At 55.8% G+C, this 21,925-nt stretch overlaps 1 protein-coding gene across 2 annotated transcripts; it reads left to right on the top strand.

The window, feature by feature from the left end:
• Window positions 1-4,510: 4,510 nt before the first annotated feature.
• Window positions 4,511-20,294, top strand: COL9A2 (collagen type IX alpha 2 chain). Of its 2 annotated transcripts, XM_059137546.1 has the most exons (33): window positions 4,511-4,823; window positions 4,913-5,145; window positions 6,352-6,426; window positions 7,734-7,769; window positions 7,854-7,916; window positions 9,328-9,381; window positions 9,495-9,530; window positions 9,636-9,659; window positions 9,941-9,994; window positions 10,325-10,378; window positions 10,484-10,531; window positions 10,737-10,793; window positions 10,907-10,960; window positions 11,252-11,305; window positions 11,673-11,726; window positions 11,824-11,877; window positions 11,995-12,048; window positions 13,178-13,231; window positions 13,663-13,716; window positions 13,929-13,982; window positions 14,898-14,942; window positions 15,285-15,338; window positions 15,983-16,036; window positions 16,329-16,382; window positions 16,469-16,540; window positions 16,803-16,838; window positions 16,941-16,985; window positions 17,081-17,113; window positions 17,275-17,421; window positions 17,679-17,733; window positions 18,040-18,228; window positions 19,012-19,089; window positions 19,510-20,294. In XM_059137546.1, the coding sequence occupies exons 1-33, from the start codon at window positions 4,526-4,528 to the stop codon at window positions 19,707-19,709; spliced, it is 2,526 nt and encodes an 841-aa protein (XP_058993529.1). In that variant the 5' UTR covers window positions 4,511-4,525; the 3' UTR covers window positions 19,710-20,294. The 2 variants fall into 2 exon arrangements, with proteins under 2 accessions (XP_058993529.1, XP_058993530.1); XM_059137547.1 differs by lacking the exon at window positions 10,484-10,531.
• The last annotated feature ends 1,631 nt before the right edge of the window (window positions 20,295-21,925 follow it).

Genomic DNA, 21,925 nt, shown 5'->3' with positions numbered 1-21,925 from the left:
TCCCCCTAGATTTTCTAACTTTACAGCATCCTTACTTTCCTGCTATGAAACCAACTTGGTCATAATGTATCTTTCAATAGATTGCTATATTCAGTCTGCTAATACTTTACATGACTTTTCCATCTGTGTTCATAAGACAGATTGGCCACTAATACCCTTTTTCGTACTTCCCATCACTGGTTTGAAAATCAAAGTTATATTAGTCCCACAAAATGAGCTTGAGTGTTATATTCTTTCATTCTCTCAAAGCTTGTAGAAGATTCAAATTAGATATTCCATTAAATGTTTGCTAGAGGTATGCCTGGGTGGCTCAGTCAGTTAAGTGTCTGTCTTCACCTCAGGTCATGATCTTGGGGTTTGGGGATCGAGCCCTACATCGGGCTCCTCCCTTAGCCCAGAGCCTTCTTCTCCCTCTCCCTCTGCCCCTCCACCCTGCTAGTGCTCTCTCTCTCTCGCTCTTTCTCTCTCTCTCGCTCTAGCTCAAATAAATAAATAAAATCTTAAAAAAAATAAAAGTTTGCTAGAGCTTGCCCTATTGACTTGTAAGACTTCTTTATAAGCCATCCATATTAGTTCTTTGTCTGGTAATATATATTATAAATATTTCCTTTCTTTCTTTTAATTTTCCCCATACATATTTATTATAAAGACATGTTTAAAGGTTATGGAGTCAAACTTCAGCATCCTTTAATGGTTTTGTGTATTGCTCAGGAAAGTTTTCCCTACCACAAATTTATTTTTATTGATTTATTTTAACTACAAAATTAAAAAAAAAAAACACTTTCCTCCAGGTTTTAATAGTTTGTTATCATTATATTTAGGTCCCTAATTAATTTATCCAGGAATATATTTTTGTATACTAATATAGAAATATAACTTGAAAATTTTTTTAAAGATTTTATTTATTTATTTGACAGACAGAGATCACAAGTAGGCAGAGATGCAGGCAGGGAGAGATGGAGAAGCAGGCTCCCTGCTGAGCAGAGAGCCCCTTGTGGGACTCGATCCCAGGACCCCGGGATCATGACACGAGCTGAAGGCAGAGACTTTAACCCACTGAGCCACCCAGGCACCCTTAACTTGAATTTTTAAAAAATCTTTTATTTATTTATCTGAGAGAGAGAGAGAGAGAGCATGAGTACAAGGAGAGGGAGAGGGACAAGCAGACTCAGTGCTGAGAGGGAGCCTAACATGGGGCTTGATCCCAGGACTCTGGGATCATGACCTGAGCCAAAGGTAGATGCTTACTTCACTGACTGAGACACCCAGGTGTCCCATAACTTGAATTTTTTTCTGATTATGTATCCAACTGCGTTAACATGAACTGACTGGGCTACTCTTTCCTCAGTGACATTTATTTATTTATTTAGTTAGTTAGTTAGTTAGTTTTTAAGTAAGCTCCATGCCCAGTGTAGAACCCAAAATGGGGCTTAAACTCACAATCCTGAGATCAAGACCTGAGCTGAGATCAAGAGTCATAGGCTTGGGGCACCTGGATGGCTCAGTGGGTTAAGCCTCTGCCTTCGGCTCAGGTCATGATCTCAGGGTCCTGGGATCAAGCCCAGGACCGGGAGCCTGCTTCTGCTTCTCTCTCTGCTTGCCTCTCTGCCTACTTGTGATCTCTCTCTCTCTGTGTCAAATCAATAAATAAAATCTAAAAGGAAAAAAAAAGAGTCATAGGCTTAACTGACTGAGCCACCTAGGTTCCCTTCCTCAATGATTTCAAATTTAACCTTTATTATAAACTAAATATATACACCTTTCTCATAAATTAAACATGATAAGTGTGTGTGTGTGTGGTCTTTCTCTTTTTTTTTTTTTTTTAAGAAAAAATCTAATCTTGGGCTGATAAAACACTATTTGGATCACTCCCTTATAGTATGTTTTGATCTGTGGTGGGGAAAGACATTTCTCTTTTGCTTTTTCAAATTTTTTTGACTATTTCATGTCGTTTCTCTCCTAGAATATCTACCCAACATGGGGCTTGAACCCACAACCCAGAGATCAAAAGTTGCATGCTCCACCAACTGAGCCAGCCAGGTGTCCCAGGTTAATCTGACATCTTTGCAACATTGAGTCTTCCTATCCAGGAATATGGGTATATAACTTTCCATTTATTCAGGTTCTCCCTGCCCCTTAAGAGCTATATATGACTGGCCCAACCTCTAGTCCATGATTTGTGGGTCCAAAGCCCTCCCTACTATTTCTCTTGATCAGCCCCTGCTTTGAGTTTCACTTTCCACTGAAATGGTTCAGGTTCTAAGCCCAAGTGTGATAGGTTACATTATCCAAAGGTGGCTGCACCGGTATATGTTCTATCCCACTCCCCCACACACATATACTCTACGCTCCTCTTGAGATGTTTTTACATTTTAAAAAAAATTATTTTATTTGATAGAGAGAGTGCGCGTTTGTATGCAGGAGACCCAGGGAGAGAAAGAGAGAGACAGAGCTCAAGCGCACAAGCAGGGGGAGTGGCAGGCAGAGAGAGAAGGAGAAGCAGCCACCCCACTAAGCAGGGAGCTGGATGTGATGTGGGACTCCATCCCAGGACCCTGGGATCATGACCTGAGTGGAAGGTAGACGTCTAGACACCTAACCAACCCAGCCACCCAGGTGCCCCAAAATGTTGTTACGTTGATACTGATTCATCAGGAGGTAGAGTCTCTGTTGCCTCCCCTTGAAACTGGGCAACCCCTTGAAATGGCCTGGACCAAAAGAATGTGGTGACATTGATGCTGTGTGACTTCAGTCCTCAGAAGCAATTCTGCTATGGTCTGGTGTTTCCCTCTCTCTTTGAGCTGCAGTGTTGGAAGTTCGGCTACCTTGATGCTGCCATGCTAGAGAGACCCTATGGAAAGCCCACAAACAGATAAAGGAGAGAGCATCCCAAGAAATCCCAGCTGCTCCAGCTCCAGCTGTTGGAGGCTTCCTAGTCCAGACATCAGACACATGAGTGAAGAACCCTTCTAGACGAGCCAAGCCCAGCCACCATCTGGCTGCAACCTCGTAACAGACCTTGATCAACAGAGACATTCCTGAATTCCTGCTCCAATAAATTGCTGCTTTGAGCCACTATGCTTTTCAGAGTTCCTCCTATGCAGCAATAGACAACTAATACACTCATGTGTGCTATCCAGATGTAAGGAGCATCACCTTTCCATAATTTACACACAGACACAGAAGAAAGCCTACTCCCATGAGGCTCTCGTGTGTTTAGCCCACAAAGAGATGAAGAAATGAGCAATGTAAAAATCAACAACTTTGGCCACCCTATTTCAGAGAAGTCCCTTCCACCTGTTACCCTCCCACGTGGGGCAACACCCACCATCGCTCCCCACCTCCTCTCATCTTACTTCCTATAAACTCCAAATTCCTCCTCACTCCGTTAAGCAGAGCAATCAAGTTCTCTCAAGCCCCCCTTTTCCCAGCTCAGCTCCAGGAACTCCTCTCAAAGCCCAGCGCCCTCTGTCCACGTGCTGCGTGGGACTGTACTTTCCTAGGTTCCTGAGGGTTTTCTCCTTGTCTATTTTGGCTGATCTTCTGGCTTTCTCCCCCACACTGGGTACAGGGCTGGTAAACACAGTGTCCTCCATAAATCATAATGAAAGTGGGGCGCCTGGGTGGCTCAATCTGTTAAGTATCTGCCTTCAGCTCAGGTCATGATCCCAGAGTCCTAGGATGGAGCCCCCGCCATGGGCTTCCCACTGAGTGGGAAGCCTGGTTCTCCCTCTCCCACTCACCTTGCTTGTGTTCCCGCTATCACTGTGTGTCTCTGTCAAATAAATAAAATCTTTTTAAAAAACATAATGAAAGCTAAAATTTATGAAACACCTACTATATGCTTCAGCAAAGCTAACTACTTCATAAGGCATGATCTCATCCAATCTTCACAAAAACCCTGTAAGGTGGGGACTATCATTATCCCCTTTTACAGAGGAGGAAACAGACACTATCCAGTTTTAGGTGCCTGTGGTCTTAGTGACAGATTCCAAAGCACTTTACCAATATCGCTTAAGTGAGTGAAAAGGAATTCTTAGAGACTGGGAGAGAGGAGATGCTGGGCAGGTGGGCTTTGGAAACTCTGAATAGGGGGATGGTGGTTTCATGAAGGTCACACACACACCCCGAGCCCCACGAGAGAAAACCAGGCCCTTAGAGACTCCCGGGCCTAAAGAAGCTGCCGTGAAGCGACAGGAGAAGGAGGAGGGCTGGACCGTGGGGGCCTGGGCAGGGAAGGCTTCACGGAGAGAATGGCCAAGGGCAGCTCCAGGAGCAACGAAAACACAGTGCTTCAGGGGGCACTGAAGAGGGGCTGGGCCTCACCGGTGGCCTCCAAGAAGACTGAAATCCCAGCCTGGGGGAAGCAGGGAGGAGAGAGGGAGATGAGGGAGTTTGGAGGTAGGGCACAGACAACTCCACTATGGAGTTGGCGGTGAAGCAAGAAGGAAGAGGTGGATGGGGGTGTTCCCGGGATGGCCGATCCAGGAAGGGCTTGCGTGGGTTTTCACACGGAAGAGGCCTGATGGTCTGTGGAATTGGGCGAGGTGGGTGGAGGCCTCTGCTCCAAGGTCTGCAGGACCGAAGACTCGCTCTCGGACGCCTGGGCCCTGGAGGAGAGACGACGGACCCAGGCCGGGGCTCTCGGGCAGAAGTGGCTGAGGACGGCTCAAGTGATCGGGCGCGGGCTGCGGGTCAGCGGGAAGGTGCCGGGCCCTGGAGGTCAGGCTGGAGGGAGACCTCGGACGGCCCTGCGCCTCCTCCCAGAGAAACCGGACCACGGTCTCAGTCCTGCGCCCCGGCGGCTCCTCGGACCGCAGAGGGTGGGCGCCAGCGGCGGGAGGGAGCGGGGCGGAGCTGGGCGCAGGGCGCCGGCCGCCCACCTCCGGCCCTCCTCCCCTGGCGCTCTCAGGTGACAGACCCCGCGGCCCCCGCCGCGCCCCGCCCCGCCGCATATTCCCGCCGCCCGGCCTGCCCAGTCGGAGAGCAGCCAGCGCCGCCGCGCCGGGAGCCTCTGCGGGCCGGTACGAGCGTGGACCTGGGCACCCGTCCTCCGCGACCCTGCTGCCCGCCATGGCCGCCGCGGCCGCCCCCCGCAGCCTCCTGCTGCTCCTCCAGGTGCTCGGGCTCGCCCTGGCGCAGATGGTAAGTCCCGCGGCCGTCCCTGCGCGGGAGCCGGGGTGCGGGGAGTGGGGTTTAGGGTGAGGGACCCAGGAAGGCTGGTGAAGGGCTCGGCCTGTCTCCCCGCTCGCCTGGCAGGCACCCCCCCGACCCCGGCTGGGCGCAGCCCCGAAGCGCCCGTCCCCTCCCTGGGTGCGCATGCAGGGCGCGCCCCGGTGCCGCGAAAGGAGGCAGACGAGCCGGGGAGCCGGAGGGACCCTGTCCGCCGACGCTCGGCCCAGCCTGGGACACGCAGCGTGGCCAGGAGCTGGATGGAGCCCGGTCCTGGCAGCCCCGAGAGCCCAGGTGGCGGGGGAGACAATGGTGCCCATTCACGGGGCTCCGGAGCCTCCGCTCCGCCTCCTCTCGGGGGGCGCCGGCTCCAGCCAGACGCCGCTTGGGCCGGGCTGCTGCCCCTAGGCCCCGCTCCGGCTCCCGCCCCAGTCGCGCTGCCGAGAGTCGTCGGGGGGGGGGGGGTTGGGGGGCCTAATGGGCCGGGGGCACGACGGGGCTGGGCGCGGGCTCCAGGCTGGCACTTCTCGCCCAGGAGGGCGAGGGCACCTGGCGGGCGCAGACCCCCTGCCTGGGTCGGGCTGGTCCCCGCTAGAGGACAATCCAGGAGAGGACGGAGGAACGGTGCTGGGAGAGGGGTGCTCTGAGGGGAAGGGAGAACACACTTCCCTTCCCTACGTCCCCTCTCCCTGCGCCTCCCCCCCTTTCCTTTCGGGTTTACCCGCACTGGGGAGGGGTACCTGTTTTTCACCTAAAAAAATAACACGAGCAACCCTTGATTGGAGCCAACCGTCTGCTGGGCACCGCCTCCCCTGCCAGCCGTGACTCCTTGCGCCATCAGCATCTCCATCTCTTCCCCACCGCACGGCGCGAGGGCAAGAGGTCCCGTGGAAGGAGGCTGGCGGCCCCAGCCCGGAGTACGGGCTCCACCGCTTACTCTCCGCGATCATTCCTAATCTTTCTGAGCCTGTGTCCTCAACTGCAAACTGGGGCTCGTCCTAGTATCCGCACCCCCGGTTCTGAGCAGCCCGTAAGATGAATATACTTCGGGGTGCACAGTGCGGGATACAGCAGGTTCTCAGTTCAAAGAAGGACGCAGCTTTTTCCCGGGGAGGCTCACTGCTGGGACGCCCGGCTCCCTGCACAGTCTGAGGGCTGCACCCCTGTGTGTGTTTTCAGAGAGGTCCGCCCGGAGAACCGGGGCCCCCGGGCCCCCCAGGGCCGCCGGGAGTGCCTGGATCTGACGGCATCGACGTGAGTCTCTAACCTGGGACGGGAGGGGGAGGGAAGCTGCGGACAAAGGGAAACTTTGTGAGCCCGGGGGTGGGGGTGGGGGGCTGGAAGCCGCGGCGGTGGGGTCGGTGCCTGCAGATGCAGCGCCCCCCTGTGGTGAGTAGGCGGCGCTGGCCTGCGCCACAAGGAGCCCGTTTGTTCTTGGAAAACCTCAAACCAGCCCAGAGATGGGGAGCCTGGAGCCCGTTATAGCCGCCCGCGGACAAGGAGCTGCTGTTACCGTCTGCCCGCCGGAGCTCCCAGCGATCCCTTATCCACCACCCCTACTCTCCCGTCTTTTTTGGGACGGGAGACGCCTTAACATCTCGCTCTGCCCCCTGGCACATCCGGATGCTTCTTCAGGGTGGCTTGGAAGCCTTGGTCAGACCGCTGACCAGCCGAAGCTAGACTCCTGTCTCTCCCTTTGCATTTTTCTCCCCGATTTAGAACCAGCAGGCCTTGTTCCCTGCTCTCCCTAGCATGGGGAGGTTTAAATGCCTCATTCAGGAGGCTCCCCCGGGAGGCCAGCTCCATGTTTACCCGTCTGGACAGACTTCTATTTAACCTGGTGCGGCCCCCCTTCCCCCCCAACACAGGGCGCTGGGTCCCCGCCAGGCACTCTGGCTGTTGCAGACCCTGGACGGCTAGAAGGCCTCTCTGCGGTGGACTGGGACTCCACAGGCCATGTCTATCTGCCACCATGAGTCCTTTGTCGCTGGAGGAGGACGTCCTGCCTGCCTTGGGAGCACACTGAGTCGGCCCCCTGCGCAGGCCCTCTCGGTCCTTGTCTTTGCCCCCATCTCTTCTTTTCCTGACCCCAATCCAAAAAAGAGGGGCTGCCCACCCAGCTCTCCTCCCCTTCATGTTTTTCTGAAAGTCCCAAATTTCTCCCACATTTGACCAAATCCAAGAGGCACCTACTCTCTGAGGTAACTTGGAGCCGGCAGCCCTCTCTGCAGGCCTGTCACTGGCACCTCAGCAACACCTGTGTGCCTGTAACCCGCAAGCCTGTGGACAACCTCCTCTCCGACCTGGCTGCAGGTGGTCTCAATCCACCTAGGATTGGGGGTTTTTTAGTTTTGTTTGTTTTTTGTTTTTGTTTTGAGGGAAAGGAAGGTATTAAAATTTTTTTAAATTTAAAAAAGAAAAGAAAAAAGCAAGGCTGAGGGGACCCGGGCAGAAGAAAAGAGGGTGAGGAGAGCAGCATGTGGGAAGAGCCAGGGCCTATATGTGTCCATTGGCCGTAGCACGAGCCACAGCGGGCTGTCTGACCAACTTGTATCTTTCAGGGTGACAAGGGGCCCCCGGGGAAAGCTGGCCCTCCGGTGAGTGCTTTTTCACCTTTGACCTTTGACCCTTCCAGTTCTTGGCCTCCTCTGACTGATATGTGGCCCACCTCTGTCTTTAAGGGACCTAAGGGAGAGCCTGGCAAAGCGGGGCCAGATGGGCCTGACGGGAAGCCTGGGATTGATGTGAGTACCTGAGTGTCGGCTAAAGCACTTTTGGGGGGCGCCTATGTGGCTCAGTGGGTTAAAGCCTCTGCCTTTGGCTCCGGGTCATGATCTCAGGGTCCTGGGATCAAGCCCCACACTGAGCTCTCTGCTCAGCAGGGAGCTCAGTGCCCACCTCTCTGCCTGCCTCTCTGCCTACTTATGATCTCTCTGTCAAATAAATAAATAAAACTTTTACTAAATAAATAAATAAATAAATAAAGCAGGTTTGGGCTCCACTCACTGACTTCCAGAGCCCCATTCAGGCATCTTCCCTGCTCTCCTGTTCAGAGCAGGAAAGCAGGATGGAGACTGTAGAGCTATGAGTTCCCTTCACCTTTTTATGACCCATGACTTCACGGCTACCCCAGAAGCATGAGTCATGGGCACATGGGGGCCCAAAGAGGGGTTTCTGTTCACCTGTAGCCGATTTAGTCGGATGGAGCTGGCCTTTCTTTCCCCCTTCCCTGCCTTACCCTGCCCCCTCGCAGCCCCAGGAGCAACTCAGGAAAGGAAGATTATTGGCTGATACCACAGAATTCCCAGGGCCTCCAAGGTCATGAGCTTCTGGACACAGCCAGGACCGTTGGGACAGTCATCTGATTGAGGAATACACTTGGGTCCATCACTAAAAGATGGGAGGGAAAAGAGATCCCATGAAGTGCCTTTGTCCTGCTGTCTCAAGAGGGGTCACAGGGGCTATGAGCAGCCCCATGGCCTCTCCAGATTTTCCCAACCCTGCAAAAATTAAAAAGTACATGGCCTTGGGCATCTGGGTGGTTCAGTGGGTTAAGCCTCTGCCTTCGGCTCAGGTCATGATCTCGGGGTCCTGGGATCGAGCCCTGCATCGGGCTCTCTGCTCAGCAGGGACCCTGCTTCCCCCCCCCCGCCTGTCTCTCTGCCTAATAAATCTCTCTCTATCAAATAAATAAATAAAATCTTTAAAAAACAAAACAAAACAAAACATGGCCTTCCACTAGCACAATGGTTCTCACATGTATGCAGACAGGTGAACATGATTAACCCATTCTGCAGATGTGAACAATAAGGTTCAGGAAACATTGCCAAGGGCAGATGTCAAGAAATGGCCCATCCAGATCTACATCTAGGTCTTCCAGGCTCCTAAACTGGGAGGTGTGAAGCCTATGCAGATAAATCTTTGGGCCTTGGTTTCTCATCTTTTGAAAAAGGGTAATCGTTCTGCCTGCTTGCCTCCCAGAGTTGCTGTGGGAACGGGGGGAAGAGAAAACAAGGTGTTGAGGCCCCTCGTCCTTCATGGAGTGGGGTAAAAGGCAGCTTGGTCCCACCCAGGAGTGATCTCAGGCCCTGGCTTGTCCCATGTTTCAGGGGTCAAGTTTGCCCTTCACTGATCTACCTTCTTCTTCTTCCTCAGGGTCTAACTGGAGCCAAGGGGGAGCCTGGCCCCATGGGGATCCCTGGAGTCAAGGTTAGTGGCCTGCTGGGGGCTTGGCTTGGGCAGTCTTAGGGAGGGTCTATAGTTAAGAGGATGGGGGGACACAGGAGACCCCAGCCTCTGAACCTCTCCCATTGCTCTTTCAGGGCCAGCCCGGTCTCCCAGGTCCCCCTGGTCTACCAGTGAGTGTAATCTGCAAGGATTTCAAGGAACCCTTGGCAGGGGGGGGGGGGCAGGGGGACTTGCAGAAGGAGCCATGAACCTAATCTCCTTTCCTTCTGTTCCAGGGCCCTGGCTTTGCTGGACCTCCTGTAAGTCCTCTTGGATAGGGCAGGGCCCCTGGGACTCTTGGGGAAGGAAACAGAAGGGCTTTGGGGGGACTGGCCATCCAGGGGAGGGGCCAGCACACTGTGATGGTGTCAGGAATGGGTAGACGTGCCCGAGAACTCTGGGCCAGCCACACATGTCCTGTCTGCAGGCCCTGGGGTTCTCTGGGCTTGGGTGCAAAGTAAAAGTGGGGAAGGGGCTTATCGTTGTGTCAGGGTGGGCTAACCCTCCGAGGCAGCCTGGCCAGTGATGCCTCTGCTCTTAGGGGCCACCCGGACCTGTTGGCCTCCCAGGCGAGATTGGAGTCACAGGCCCTAAGGTGAGCCCCAGCCACCCCTCTGCTCACTCCGCCTCCTGCCCTTTAACTCCAAGCTGGCAAGCTGGGTAGTCTCGCCAGTAGCTCCTGGGCCTCCTTCTGGCCAGCAGAGGGGTCTTCTAGGTCTGGGGCAGAACCCCCTCCTGCTGAGCCCACACGCCTCTAGGTCTTTCAGGGAAACCAAGGGCTGGGGCCATCCCAGATCACAGAAAGTGACTTGGAGGATAGGGTTAGCAGGGACCTGGGGGTGGGGGGTGGAGGGAAGATGGGGAAGGGAGAATGCGGGAATGGCGGAGCCAGGTGGGAATATGATTTGGCCCCTCTTGCTTCCAGGGGGATCCTGGGCCAGAGGGGCCATCGGGGCCCCCGGGGCCACCCGGCAAACCGGTAAGTGTCCTCAAACTTACCACGTGGGTAAGAACAAGGGTCTCTGGCACAAACCCGGGGTGGGAAGATTCGGGTCGGGCTCCATCTTCATACATCTCCTCTCAGGGCCGACCTGGAACCATCCAGGGCCTGGAAGGCAGCGCGGAATTCTTGGTGAGGAGGCCGTGGGGCGGGGCTCATGGGAGGAAGGGGTGGGTCCTCTTCCGAGGTAGAGTCGGGGCGCTATGGAGGGGCGCGGCACAGAGGTTCCACTAAGTCGGGTGAGAGGAAGATCTGGGAGTTGGCAAGCTGGGGCAGCACTGCCCAGCCGACCTGAGCAGGCCGGTGAGCACAGAACCCGGTGGGATTTTCTTTCCAGTGTCCAACCAACTGTCCAGCGGGGGTGAAAGGCCCCCCAGGGCTGCAGGGAGTGAAGGTAAGCCACTGGCGGGAGTCTTTGTGGGGGGCAGAGCAGGTGTTTGGTCTTTGTGGGGGGCAGAGCAGGTGTTTGGGAGGGGACCCCACATGGACTTCCCTCCTTCCCTCCAGGGGCATCCTGGCAAACGTGGGGTTCTGGGAGATCCTGGCCGCCAGGGGAAGCCGGTGAGTGTGTAGGAAGAGGACCTAACCAGAGCCTGCCTTCCCTTCTTCCTCCCTTCTCCTTCCCCTGTGAGTCTCTGGGGACTGAGCTTTGAGCTGAGAGGCAGGAGGCCTATGTTCCAGGTCCTTTTGCCCCAGGCAAATGTCCTTTCTGTCCCCTAGAACCCAAGGGCCTACATGGGTTCTAGGGTCCTTCCTGTCTGTTTTTTCTGGGAAGGGGACGGTATCTTTGGTTGTCTGTATGTTTGTCTCTCCATCTGCCTGCCTGTCTGATCACTCATTCCCGCCCCATAGGGTCCCAAAGGAGATGTGGGTGCCTCCGGAGAGCAAGGCATCCCTGGACCGCCGGTAAGGAACACTTCCCCCCGGCCCTCCCCTCTCCATCCCAGGAGATCTTAGTGGAGCCATTCCCAGGGTCTGGCCTCCAACCTGTAGAAGAAACACCTATGTCCAGTTGGCATGTCTCCCGGTGGGGAGGGAACTAAGGCTTTCAGCCAGAAGACCCAGCCAAGGCCCTGGCTTTACCACTGCCCCCCCACCCCAGTGACCCTGGTGAGCCCCTCCCCCATTGCTGAGCCTCAGGGTCCCCTCTCTGAGATAAGGACTATGCTGCCTGCCTCCTAGGGGCATTGTGAAGATCAGGGGTGGGGATCAAAGAAGATATGGTGAAGTGGGCCTTGAAATTGCCATTGCTGTCATTCTTCTGTCTTGACAGGGTCCCCAGGGCATCAGGGGCTACCCGGGCATGGAGGGACCCAAAGGAGAGACGGTAAGTAAGTAGGGCATGGAATGCAAGGGTTGTCACGACCAGCGCTCTGGCCTCTGGGGTCAAGCCTGGACTGACTGTGACCCTTTCCTCTCCCCAGGGTCCTCGTGGGTACAAAGGCATGGTGGGCTCCATTGGTGCCTCTGGGTCACCAGTAAGTATCCTCTTGCTCCTGCACACATACCTCCTCCTGCTGGAGCTCCTGGGGCTGCAAAGGGAATGTGGCTCCCCGGAGCCCATGTGATCTAAATTCGTTTGTCCTTCTTGCCAGGGTGAGGAAGGTCCACGGGGGCCACCAGGCCAAGCAGGGGAGAAGGGCGATGTGGTAAGTACTCAGCAACCCCTTGTCCAGTCAGGGGCCCTAGAGAGTCCTGGGAGAGGCTCAGCTCCCCCGCAGGGCTCATGTGTGAGTGGGTGCGTGCATTAGCCTGTGTGTCTTTGAGGCTGCATGTGTGCGAATCTGTGCTACTCTGTGTCTGTGTGGCTGCATGAGTGTGTGTGCGAGCATTACTCTGTGTGTCTGTGCAGGTGAGTGACCAGTGTGGGGCAGGAGCCTCTGTGCTAGGGGCCCAGTCACCCCACCAGCCCCCACTCCTGCAAGCCCAGCCTGTGCTGATCAAACTCACTTTGGGAGAAGCCATGGGATCCCGTCCCAAGCTCGTAGCGACCAGACAATGAAATTCCAGCGAATCAGCCATGGGGCTAATGGGATTTGGTCCACATCCCAATTCTCTTAACATTTTTTTTTTAATTAATATACTTCATTCCTGAGAAGTTTTGAGTTTATAGAAAAATTGAGCAGAAAGTAGCCTTTTTATTTATTATGGAACTTTTTAACATACTTAAAAGTAGAGATTTATATAATGAACCTCCATATTCTTGTCTCCCTAAATTGACATTTTGCCACCACTGTTGCTCATATTTTCAAGCAAATTCCTTAATATCATGTCATTTATCCCTAAATACTTCTGTATGCCTCTCTTAAAAACAAGGACTTTTCCTCCTATAATGCCAGTATCTTTATTATCATACCAACAACATTATCAATGATTCCTTAATATCAGCAAATAACCAGTCTGTATCCCGTGTTTCCCAGGTACCTCAAAAATGTCTTTTCATGGTTCTTGTTCAAATCAAGACCCAAACAAAGTCCACGCATTGTATTTAGTTGTTGTATTTCTTCAATAAGTGGTGCTCAGAGCTCAGGTGAGGGAGGTCTCAGTGAGCACTGGATTCTTCCCCTGCACTGCCCAGCCTGGCCCAGGCCCAGGTCCATCAGCTCAGCACTGACCTCAACTCCCTCCCAGGCCTCTCTCCTCCAGCCCCTGCAGTGTGGGTTATTCCAAGAGGTATCCTGGGACCTGGAGGTCACTCTTTTCAGCTGCTTCCCTCTCTGAACAGGCAAATGGGGGTTCAGCATCCTGAAGGTGACCTCATTTCTATCTACTTTGCAGGGCAGCCAAGGTGTTCAAGGACCCCAGGGAATAACGGGCCCAAAGGGAGCAACTGTAAGTGGCCTGGGCCTATCCAGACAGAGAGCAGGGTCAGCTCTGTCCAAGCTCTTAGAGGATGAGGAGCCTGGGACTGTAGACTGAACTCCTTTGCAGGCGGGCTGCTCTATGACCTTGGGAAATGTCCTCTTGCTGTGCCTTACTTCTTTCACCTGTAAATAGGGCATGTGGTGATGTAGTCGAGGTTTGGGGAAGCTTGTGGCCATCTGGAACACCTATCACCCACACAGAGGAAGGACTGTGGTCCATTCCCCCAAATCCTCTTCCCTTTTCTGCTCCCTTCTCCCAGTTGGCTGGTGGGGGTTCTCGAGATAACCAGACCCACTTCTGACCTGCACACAGCAGCTGTCACAGAGGGATACGGCTGGGCAGCCTGACCCCAGGCATCTCCTCACTGTGAGTCTCCCTTTAACTTTTCTTCTGAGCAGGGCCCTCCAGGCATCGACGGCAAGGACGGGACCCCAGGCACACCTGGCATGAAGGTAGGTGTGGAGACTGCTGGTCGGTCGCGGAGGGTCAGGGCCCCTCCCGGCTCAGGCCCTGAGTCTCATCACACGGATCCCAGAGACCTAGGAGACTGAGATCCTCAAGTGTGTCACTGACACATCCCTCCTCACCTCTGGGCCTCAGTTTCCCTACTTGCACTCTCTAGCTGGAGCTTTCACTTGTGCCTCTGGTTCTCTGTCTCTCCCAGGGCAGTGCAGGACAGGCGGGGCGGCCGGGAAACCAAGGCCACCAGGGCCTAGCGGTGAGTGTGGGGTGGAGCACCGGGGGCTGCCCCATGGGCAACTTGCTTCTCCTCCTCCATGTTGCCCACTTCCCCATGGTGGGATGAGTGGCTGATGAGGCGGAAATCCACAAACCCAGGGTCCTTGCTGTCGTCCCTTGTCCCTACCTAGCCCAGGCCTCATCACCACCTCTGTGGCCTCTGGCCTAGCTTAGGCCTCTTCATTTGGACAGTTGCTCCAGCCTTCTCCTGGACCCTTCTAGTTCTCCATGTTGGCTGCTTCCTGCTCCAGTACCTTCCATGGCCCTCTTTGCCTCCAGGAGAGTCATTCCATCCAGTCATCCAAGAAGTAGTTACTGAGTCCCCAAACCACAATGCTTGTCCTCACAGCTCATCTTCACATTCAAGGACCACCACAATCTGACCCCACCCTAGCCTTCCATCCTCATCAGCCACTGTGCCTCTGTGTCCTCTCCTTTCCCCACACGGCCTTGCCTTTTCTACCCCCACGCCTTCAGGCCTTTGCGGGTGCCTCTGCCTGGAATGCCCTTCCCCATCTCTCTCGGCCTTCTACCTCCATTGCACACCTTCTGGGAGCCCAGTCCGTGGGAGCCCCCCTCCCTCCCTGCTGGGGGTATTGAGGCCAAAGCCAGATATCACACCCAGGTGCAGACCATGTTCCCATATCGCATGTGCCTGTGAGCGCGGGGTGTTCCTCTTCGCCCCATAGACTATATGTATGTATAGGCTCCCGTATACACAGGGCTCAGGGCATGGTCAAGTTTGTGATGCCATGGCTGGGCCTTCTGCTGTTTGGTTTCAACAGGCCAGCGCTGAAGAAGGGGGGGAATCTGGATTGGGGGTGGAAGGTAAAGCAGCAGGTGCCTGGGGCTCCCCAATGCCGGGGGAGAAACTGATATCAACTTCTTTCTCCAGGGTGTGCCGGGCCAGCCCGGGACAAAAGGAGGTCCAGGAGACAAGGTAAGGTGACTCCAAGCTGGGGACAGATTTGGCTTCATATCAGCAAGGGAGCCTGCAGGCAGGGTCCAGGGGTAATGGCTAAAAGACTGCAAGACCCGGGCCTCACCCCAGGTTCAAAGGCATGGCCTGGACACAAATCCCTTGGGCCTAACCACCTCCCTCCTGCTGCTTCCCCCCAACCTCTGTGGAGACAGGATGGCATGGACCTGACCAAGAATACTTTCTACCCAAGTCATGTGGTTCTAGATTCTGTTTAGTGTTGAACAGCCTTCTCCAAGGTCAAGGGCTTGACTGTCCCTGCTCCCTCCCCCAGACTCACCTTAAACCTGTGTTTTCCTGCAGGGTGAACCAGGCCAGCAGGGCCTCCCTGGATTCTCTGGTCCTCCTGGGAAGGAGGTAAGTGTCCTTCCCCTGACACAGGCTTTTGCTTTGGTCTCCCTCCCAGGCCTGAAGACCCTGCACCAGCATGGGGACCTGAGTGAGAGTGTGGGTGAAGCCCTAGTTTTGGGGGTGATCAGGAAGCTAGTCTGGGTTGTGCCACTGACCCACTGACCCACTGATCCAGGGACACTCCCTTTTCCTCTCCGGGTCTTTGTTTCTCTATGTACAATGCAGTGATGGTGGGGATTGCTTCTGCCCCGTATGGGCATGATCTGTTCAGACAGCCAAGCTGACTGGGGCGAAGAATCCAGCAGAGTCATTCATTCATTCATTCTTTCCATAAACATTCACCAAATCCCCGCAACATTTTAGATGCTGAGATAGTCTCCTACTCAGACAGAGCTTTCAGTTTGGTGAAAAAGATCTTAAATATATGATCACATGATGACTGACTACAACTGTGTGGGGTCCTACTGAAGGAAAAGTACGGGGACCCTAAGAACAGGGGATAAGGGATGGCTTCCCTGAGGAAGTGAGTTAGCTGAGACCCAGGTTGGATACGGGGTTAGTTAGGCTGCCGTGGAACCCAGCAGGTTCCATGGCGGTGGTGGGGGGCGGGGCACCAGGCCTATTGCTCATTCCCAATTTCTGTCCCTCAGGGAGAGCCAGGACCTCAAGGAGAAATCGGACCCCGAGGCATCATAGGGCAGAAGGTAACAGTGGTTCCCCCTCCCCCAGGGGCCTTTGCAGCAGTTGGCACTACTAGACCCAGGATCTGGGTCCCCTCAATGGCTCCAGCACCTGCCTAGTCCTGCCCAGCCTATGTGAGGCCTTCCCACAAAGGCCCCAGTCTGCTGGTCTGTGAAGTGGAGCAAGGGACCTCCGTGCTGGGAGGACAGGAATGGAGGGCATCCTGGCCAGCAGGGGCTGGGGGCTGGAGAGGGGGTGGAGGAGGGGGGTGCCCCTGCTGAAAGTCCTTGGATCATCCTTTTCTTTCTGTTTCAGGGTGACCAGGGTGAGAGAGGGCCTGTGGGGCAGCCAGGCCCTCAAGGACGGCAGGTTAGTGGAGGCCAGCTGTGAGGGGCAGTGGGGAGCAGGTCTGGACACCTCATTTGATTTCCTGCTCTGGATTCTTTTCTCCTCAGGGACCCAAAGGGGAGCAAGGCCCCCCCGGAATTCCAGGGCCCCAAGGCTTGCCAGGCATCAAGGGAGACAAGGTACCAAACGGGGTTGGAAAATACCTGAAAAGAAGCCCCAAGTCCTGAGAGGGGGGTCGGGGGGGGGGTGGGGGAGAGAGGGCATGGGGCTGGTAGGTACTTCCTGAGCCCTCCAGGGCTAGAGCGGGTCCCGCGCAGCCCTGCGGGAGCGAGGCGGAGCTGCAGAGGGGTGTGGCCAGGACCGGGGTTTGCGGGAACCCCAGTGGGCAGCGGTCTGGGGAGAGGGGAACTCAGCAAGCCCCTGACTCCCCGCTTGCTGCAGGGCTCCCCAGGGAAGACCGGACCCCGCGGCAGCGTGGTGAGTACCAGCGCCTCCCTTACCCACATCCCGGGAGGCGTGTGGGGCGGCGGCGGCGGGCAGGGGTCCCCGGTACCCTGACTCGCTGTGCTTCCTTTGCAGGGCGACCCGGGGGTGGCCGGCCTCCGGGGAGAGAAAGGCGAGAAGGTGAGCCGGCTGCGCCGGGACGGGCGGCGGGACGGGGGCAGGGGGCGGACCCCAGGGCTTCCGCGGGTCGTGACAGAGCTGCCTTGTGTCTGCAGGGCGAGTCTGGCGAGCCGGGGCCCAAGGGACAGGTGAGTCCAGCCCCTGTCCCGCAGCCTCTCCTTACCCCCGCCGCCGCTGTTTCTGACCAGCTCCCCTCCCCGCCAACCCCCCTCCCCGCCAACCTCCACTCCCCCGCACCGGCGGTCTCATCCCCGCTATGGACCCCCCCAACCCCAACCCCCTTCCGCAGCAAGGAGTCCGCGGAGAACCCGGCTACCCGGGCCCCAGCGGGGATGCGGGCGCCCCAGGGGTGCAGGGCTACCCCGGGCCCCCCGGCCCTCGAGGACTGGTTGGAGACCGAGGCCTGCCCGGACTGCCCGGAAGACAGGGAGTGGCGGTGAGTGGGCCCGGCCGAGCGGGGAGCCCGTGGAGAGAATCCCTTTGCGGGTCCTGCTGATCCCCCAAAGGCCGGGAGTTTCTGGAGCCAGCTGGCTTCCCCGAGGCCGGTTCCAGGCCCCACAACGGGCGGGGGGGGGGGGGGGGGCGGGACGGGGTGTGGCAGGAGGGATTTTAGTCCGATGGTGCATGGACTTCCGGTGGGAGCATGGGGGGCCAGCCAGGGGCTTCTTCCTGGAAGGCCTTGTCCGCCCGCAGGGTCGAGATGCCAGCGACCAGCACATTGTGACCGTGATGATGAAGATGATGCAAGGTGAGAGGGCGCGGCAACCCCTCCTCTTCCCAATCCAGGTCCGCGCAGTGCCACCCTTCAGCAGCTTCTCCGAGTGGTCTTGCCCAAGGGGCTGCAGGCCCGGGTACTCATTCCAGCTTTGCTTCGAGAGGCCGGGATCCTCTGTACATCTCCGGCCTCCCTGGATCTTTCCGCAGACCGTGGAGGAAGGGGAGATGAAACACACAGCTTTTGCCTCTGCACATCCAGGGGCTGGGCCTAGGGATGCTCTGTTTAACGGAGCTGACCCCCATGCCACAGACCTCTCATCTCCCTCCCCTCCTCCAGAGCAACTGGCAGAGGTCGCTGTGAGTGCCAAGCGGGAGGCCCTGGGTGCAGTCGGGATGGTGGGTCCTCCAGGACCCCCTGGGCCTCCTGGGTATCCAGGCAAGCAGGGACCCCATGGGCACCCTGGCCCTCGGGGTGTCCCTGGCATCGTGGGAGCCGTGGGTCAGATTGGCAACACAGGGCCCAAGGGTGAGTGCTGTTCTGTGGTGGGAGTGGGGGCTGGGCAGTGTGGACTAGGCCAAGGCCGGTTGGGTTGGGTTATGGGTTATGTGAACTGATGGCTCCGCCTCTTGTTTTCTCTTTCATCATCCCCGGTCTCAGGATGAGGTACACTTTCCCCCATTCCCACAGCAAAGTTTTCCAGAAGTCCTATGTGACTCCTGGGCTTGCTTTCTCAGTAGCAAATTGATGGAAATGAATGTATTATTTTATAACCTGGGTTTTTTTTGGGGGGGGGGTTGTTTTGTTACAGATCTGCTTAGTGGTGCCCCATAAACATCATTCTGTGCCTCTGGAAGCCCAGAGGCAGGTCAGCAATGTAGTGAAGCAAGCAAACTCGAGTCACAAGACAGCTATCTGTCTAGACTCTACTACTTTGTCCTTGTAGACTTGGACAATTTACCTGATAATCTCCCTGAACCTTAGATTTATCATCTGTAAAATGGGGGATTTAATAACAACCACCTCATAGCATTGTGCTGAGGGTTACATGTGGGGGTAATTTATGTAGAGTTGGCACATAGTAAATGCTATGGTTATTATTAGATGCTTTCCTGTAATGAACTTGATTGGCTGTCACCTTCCATCCTGCCTGGACCTTCCTTTATTTAACTGCAGACATTTCCAACTTTCCCCTAGTATAAACTAGCACAAACCAGGAATAATTGCTGTATGAAATAGAAATGAAATAGCAACCAAAGTAGGAAAAAAACATTCTCCAGTTCTGAAAAATGACCGCTTCTTTCTTGACAGGAAAGCGCGGAGAGAAGGGTGACCAGGGAGAGATGGGGCGCGGGCACCCTGGGATGCCAGGGCCCCCGGGGATCCCAGGTAAGACTTTGACCCTGCCTAGCAGCCCTGGCCCTCAGCTCTGGGATTCCTGACATCTGGGTCTCTGCCATGGAGGCCTCCTGCTTGGCCATCTCAGTCCCATGCCTCCAGCTTTCGCATTCCTTTGAGGCACCCAGGAGCACTGGGTGGGGTCTGGCTGGGAACTGGAGCACTGAGATGCTGAGGAATTCCTGGCTTGCACCAAAATCTGCTTCATGGAGGAAAATGAGAAGGCATTTGCTCCCCAAACTCACTGAATTGGAGTTGGGAGTGATGGACAATGTCATGCGACTCTCAGACCCTGTGTCTAGGCCTCAATCTCGATCTCATCCGGTCCCCACCGCCCTGAAAAACGGGACTTGGAATCCTATGGCTGAGACAGGAGAAGGCCTTGATGTCTTGGTCTTCTCCCTTTTACAGGACTCCCTGGCCGGCCCGGCCAGGCAATCAACGGCAAGGATGGAGCTCGAGGGTCCCCAGGGGCTGCGGGAGAAGCAGGCCGGCCAGGCCTGCCAGGCCCCGTGGGGCTGCCAGGCTTCTGTGAGCCTGCAGCCTGCCTTGGAGCCTCAGCCTATGCCTCCGCACGCCTCACGGAGCCTGGATCCATCAAAGGGCCATGAGCGCAAGGCCAGGATAGAGCCTGGCGGGCATCCCGGGGGGAAAGGACTGGGTTCCCTCTGGGTGGACATGCATCCCAGCCCTCAGACCAGGAAGCCAGCCTCCCCAGGACCTTCCATCTTGGACCCTGGGGTTCTGAGAAAAAGGAAATTCTAGAATCTGGGGGAAGGGAAGGGAGGGCATTGAAATGAGAAGGTGAGGCCAACAGACAGAGCAAGTGTCACGGGAGAGTCCCAGCTCCAAAGGGATGGGTGGCTTTCCTTCCCAGAGCCCAACTCAGAAGTTACCAGAACAAATGTCTCCTTAATCTTGCCATCCTCCAGTGGCCGTCCTCTTTGGGGTGGGTGTACTGAGGTCTCTGACGGTCGCTGATCCCACCTCCTTCCCCTGGACTTGCTGGGTGACTGCTGGTGGGTGACTACCCTGAGGTGGCTGTCCTGAAGCCAGCCCCACTACTTCCTCCCTGCCTCCCTCCCATCTGAGTATTTAAACACCCATCCCCCTTCTCTTCCTGGCATGACCCCCTCCCACCCACCCACCCTGAATCCATCCCGGCCTTTCTGTAAATAAAAGCCCCTGACTTGGGTACAAACTAGGATGGGAGTTGCTGGGCTTCAATCCTGGTGGACCCAGGGTGGTGGGCTGTCACTGGGCCACCATTGTCTGGGCGGGATGGTCAGGGGCTCCTCAAGGGGAGACATGTACCTTCCTCTGGGCACACCCTGAACTGTGAGCTTGAGAACAGCATGCTGCCTTTGAGGAAGGTCTGTGGGAAGGACCTGGGCTGGAGTCAGGATGTGACCTGCTGTGTAACTTTGGCAGATCCCTTCACAGCCTTGGTATGGCTCCGCAGGAACTCAGCCGTGTCCCAGTAGGACACACCCAGGGTCTTGCCAGGGCCCAGCACACAGAAGGTCCTCCTGAGACCCAGCATGCACCATACGCTGGACCTGGGGAGGAGCTGGTTGTGCAAGACTCAAAGACTTGGTTTTTGCCTTCAGGGGTTCATAGGTCTGTGGGACCTGGATGATAGCAGAAGTGACATGCATTCATGCCACACTCACTCGGGGCGTCTAGGGGAGACTGGCTCAGATCTGATGGGTACCTCTGCACACACTCCCACACATAGCTTTGTAGGCCATCAAAGCTGTTTGGAGCAGCAGGAGGGGCAGGCAATGGAGGATGGGCACCTCGGACTCATGCAAGGATGGGAACTTTTCATATTCAGGGAGTAACCAGCCCTCATGCGCCTATTACTGATTCGGGCATTTGTTCCCAAAGGAAGCATTCTGCAGGTCTCAGCCCCTCCTGAAGGCATAGGACTCCAGTCTAAGATCCAACCATTTGACGGAGTCCAGGCTCTCCTACACCTCACCTTAAACTTGGCACTAGGTCCCCAGCCAAGCTGGGACACCCTTCTCCAAACAGCAGGACAAAGAACTCCTCTCACTAGCCCACCCCCAGTTGTCCCTCCCCTGCCCCCCACACCCACACCCACACAAACACATGTGACATCTTAGTCCCCTTACCCCAACTGAGGGACAAACAGGAAAGATAAGCTGAGGCAGAGGTGGCCTCAGTCTCAATGCTTGGAGAAATCTTGTATCACAGCATCCCAGGCCGCCCCCCACGTCCCCCAGGAGGCCCACTTTCACCGTGGCTACTGGAGCAGGCTCAGGGGAGGAAGGGAAGAGGGTGGGAGTAGCAGGGAGGCAATTTGTACCTGGTGGGGAGGAGGGACCCCCTTCCTAGGCGGAGTCACTTCACTGCCGGAAGCCTTGGGCTTAGCCAGTATACGCCTTGAGGTGTCCTCAAGTGCTGGCCCTGGGCTTTCCGTGGGTTTCTCTGCAACTTTTCAGAAATCAGGTCCACTGGAGGATTTGATTTTGAATCTTAGGCAGAGTTACACCTCATTCCTACAACTCGGGCATCAAAAAGGGCTGAAGGGGGCTGAGGATTCCTAGGCACCAGTGCCTGATAGCCTTTCTAAGACTTCCTGGAGGCTGAATTTCCCCAAGGAAAATTCCATGTCCTTAGTCTGATGCACAAGACTCTGCTAAGCCTCTCTGAGCTCATGTCTACACTGCACTCCAGCCATGCCAGCGCCCGGGCAGCTCCTCACACAGGTTACGCCCCTGCTGGGATTGCTTTTCCCCACAATCCCTTCCCTGCCAGTGTCCTCACTGCAGGTCTTCACTCTGGAGTGACCTTCTCATCC

The sequence above is a fragment of the Mustela lutreola genome, chromosome 10 (genome assembly GCF_030435805.1).
Source record: "Mustela lutreola isolate mMusLut2 chromosome 10, mMusLut2.pri, whole genome shotgun sequence".
In the NCBI taxonomy this organism is placed as follows: domain Eukaryota; kingdom Metazoa; phylum Chordata; class Mammalia; order Carnivora; family Mustelidae; genus Mustela; species Mustela lutreola.
Note: the sequence above shows the minus strand (reverse complement) of the source record. Positions and strands in the feature narration are given on the sequence as shown.

Bases quoted from the DNA above. Each gene is read 5' to 3' on its own strand.
- COL9A2 (XM_059137546.1), top strand. From the start codon at position 4,526: ATGGTCTGTGGAATTGGGCGAGGTGGGTGGAGGCCTCTGCTCCAAGGT. The intron at 9,531-9,635 runs GTGAGTGTAATC...CTTCTGTTCCAG, and splicing joins CAGGTCCCCCTGGTCTACCA to GGCCCTGGCTTTGCTGGACC. The intron at 16,383-16,468 runs GTTAGTGGAGGC...TTTTCTCCTCAG, and splicing joins CAGGCCCTCAAGGACGGCAG to GGACCCAAAGGGGAGCAAGG.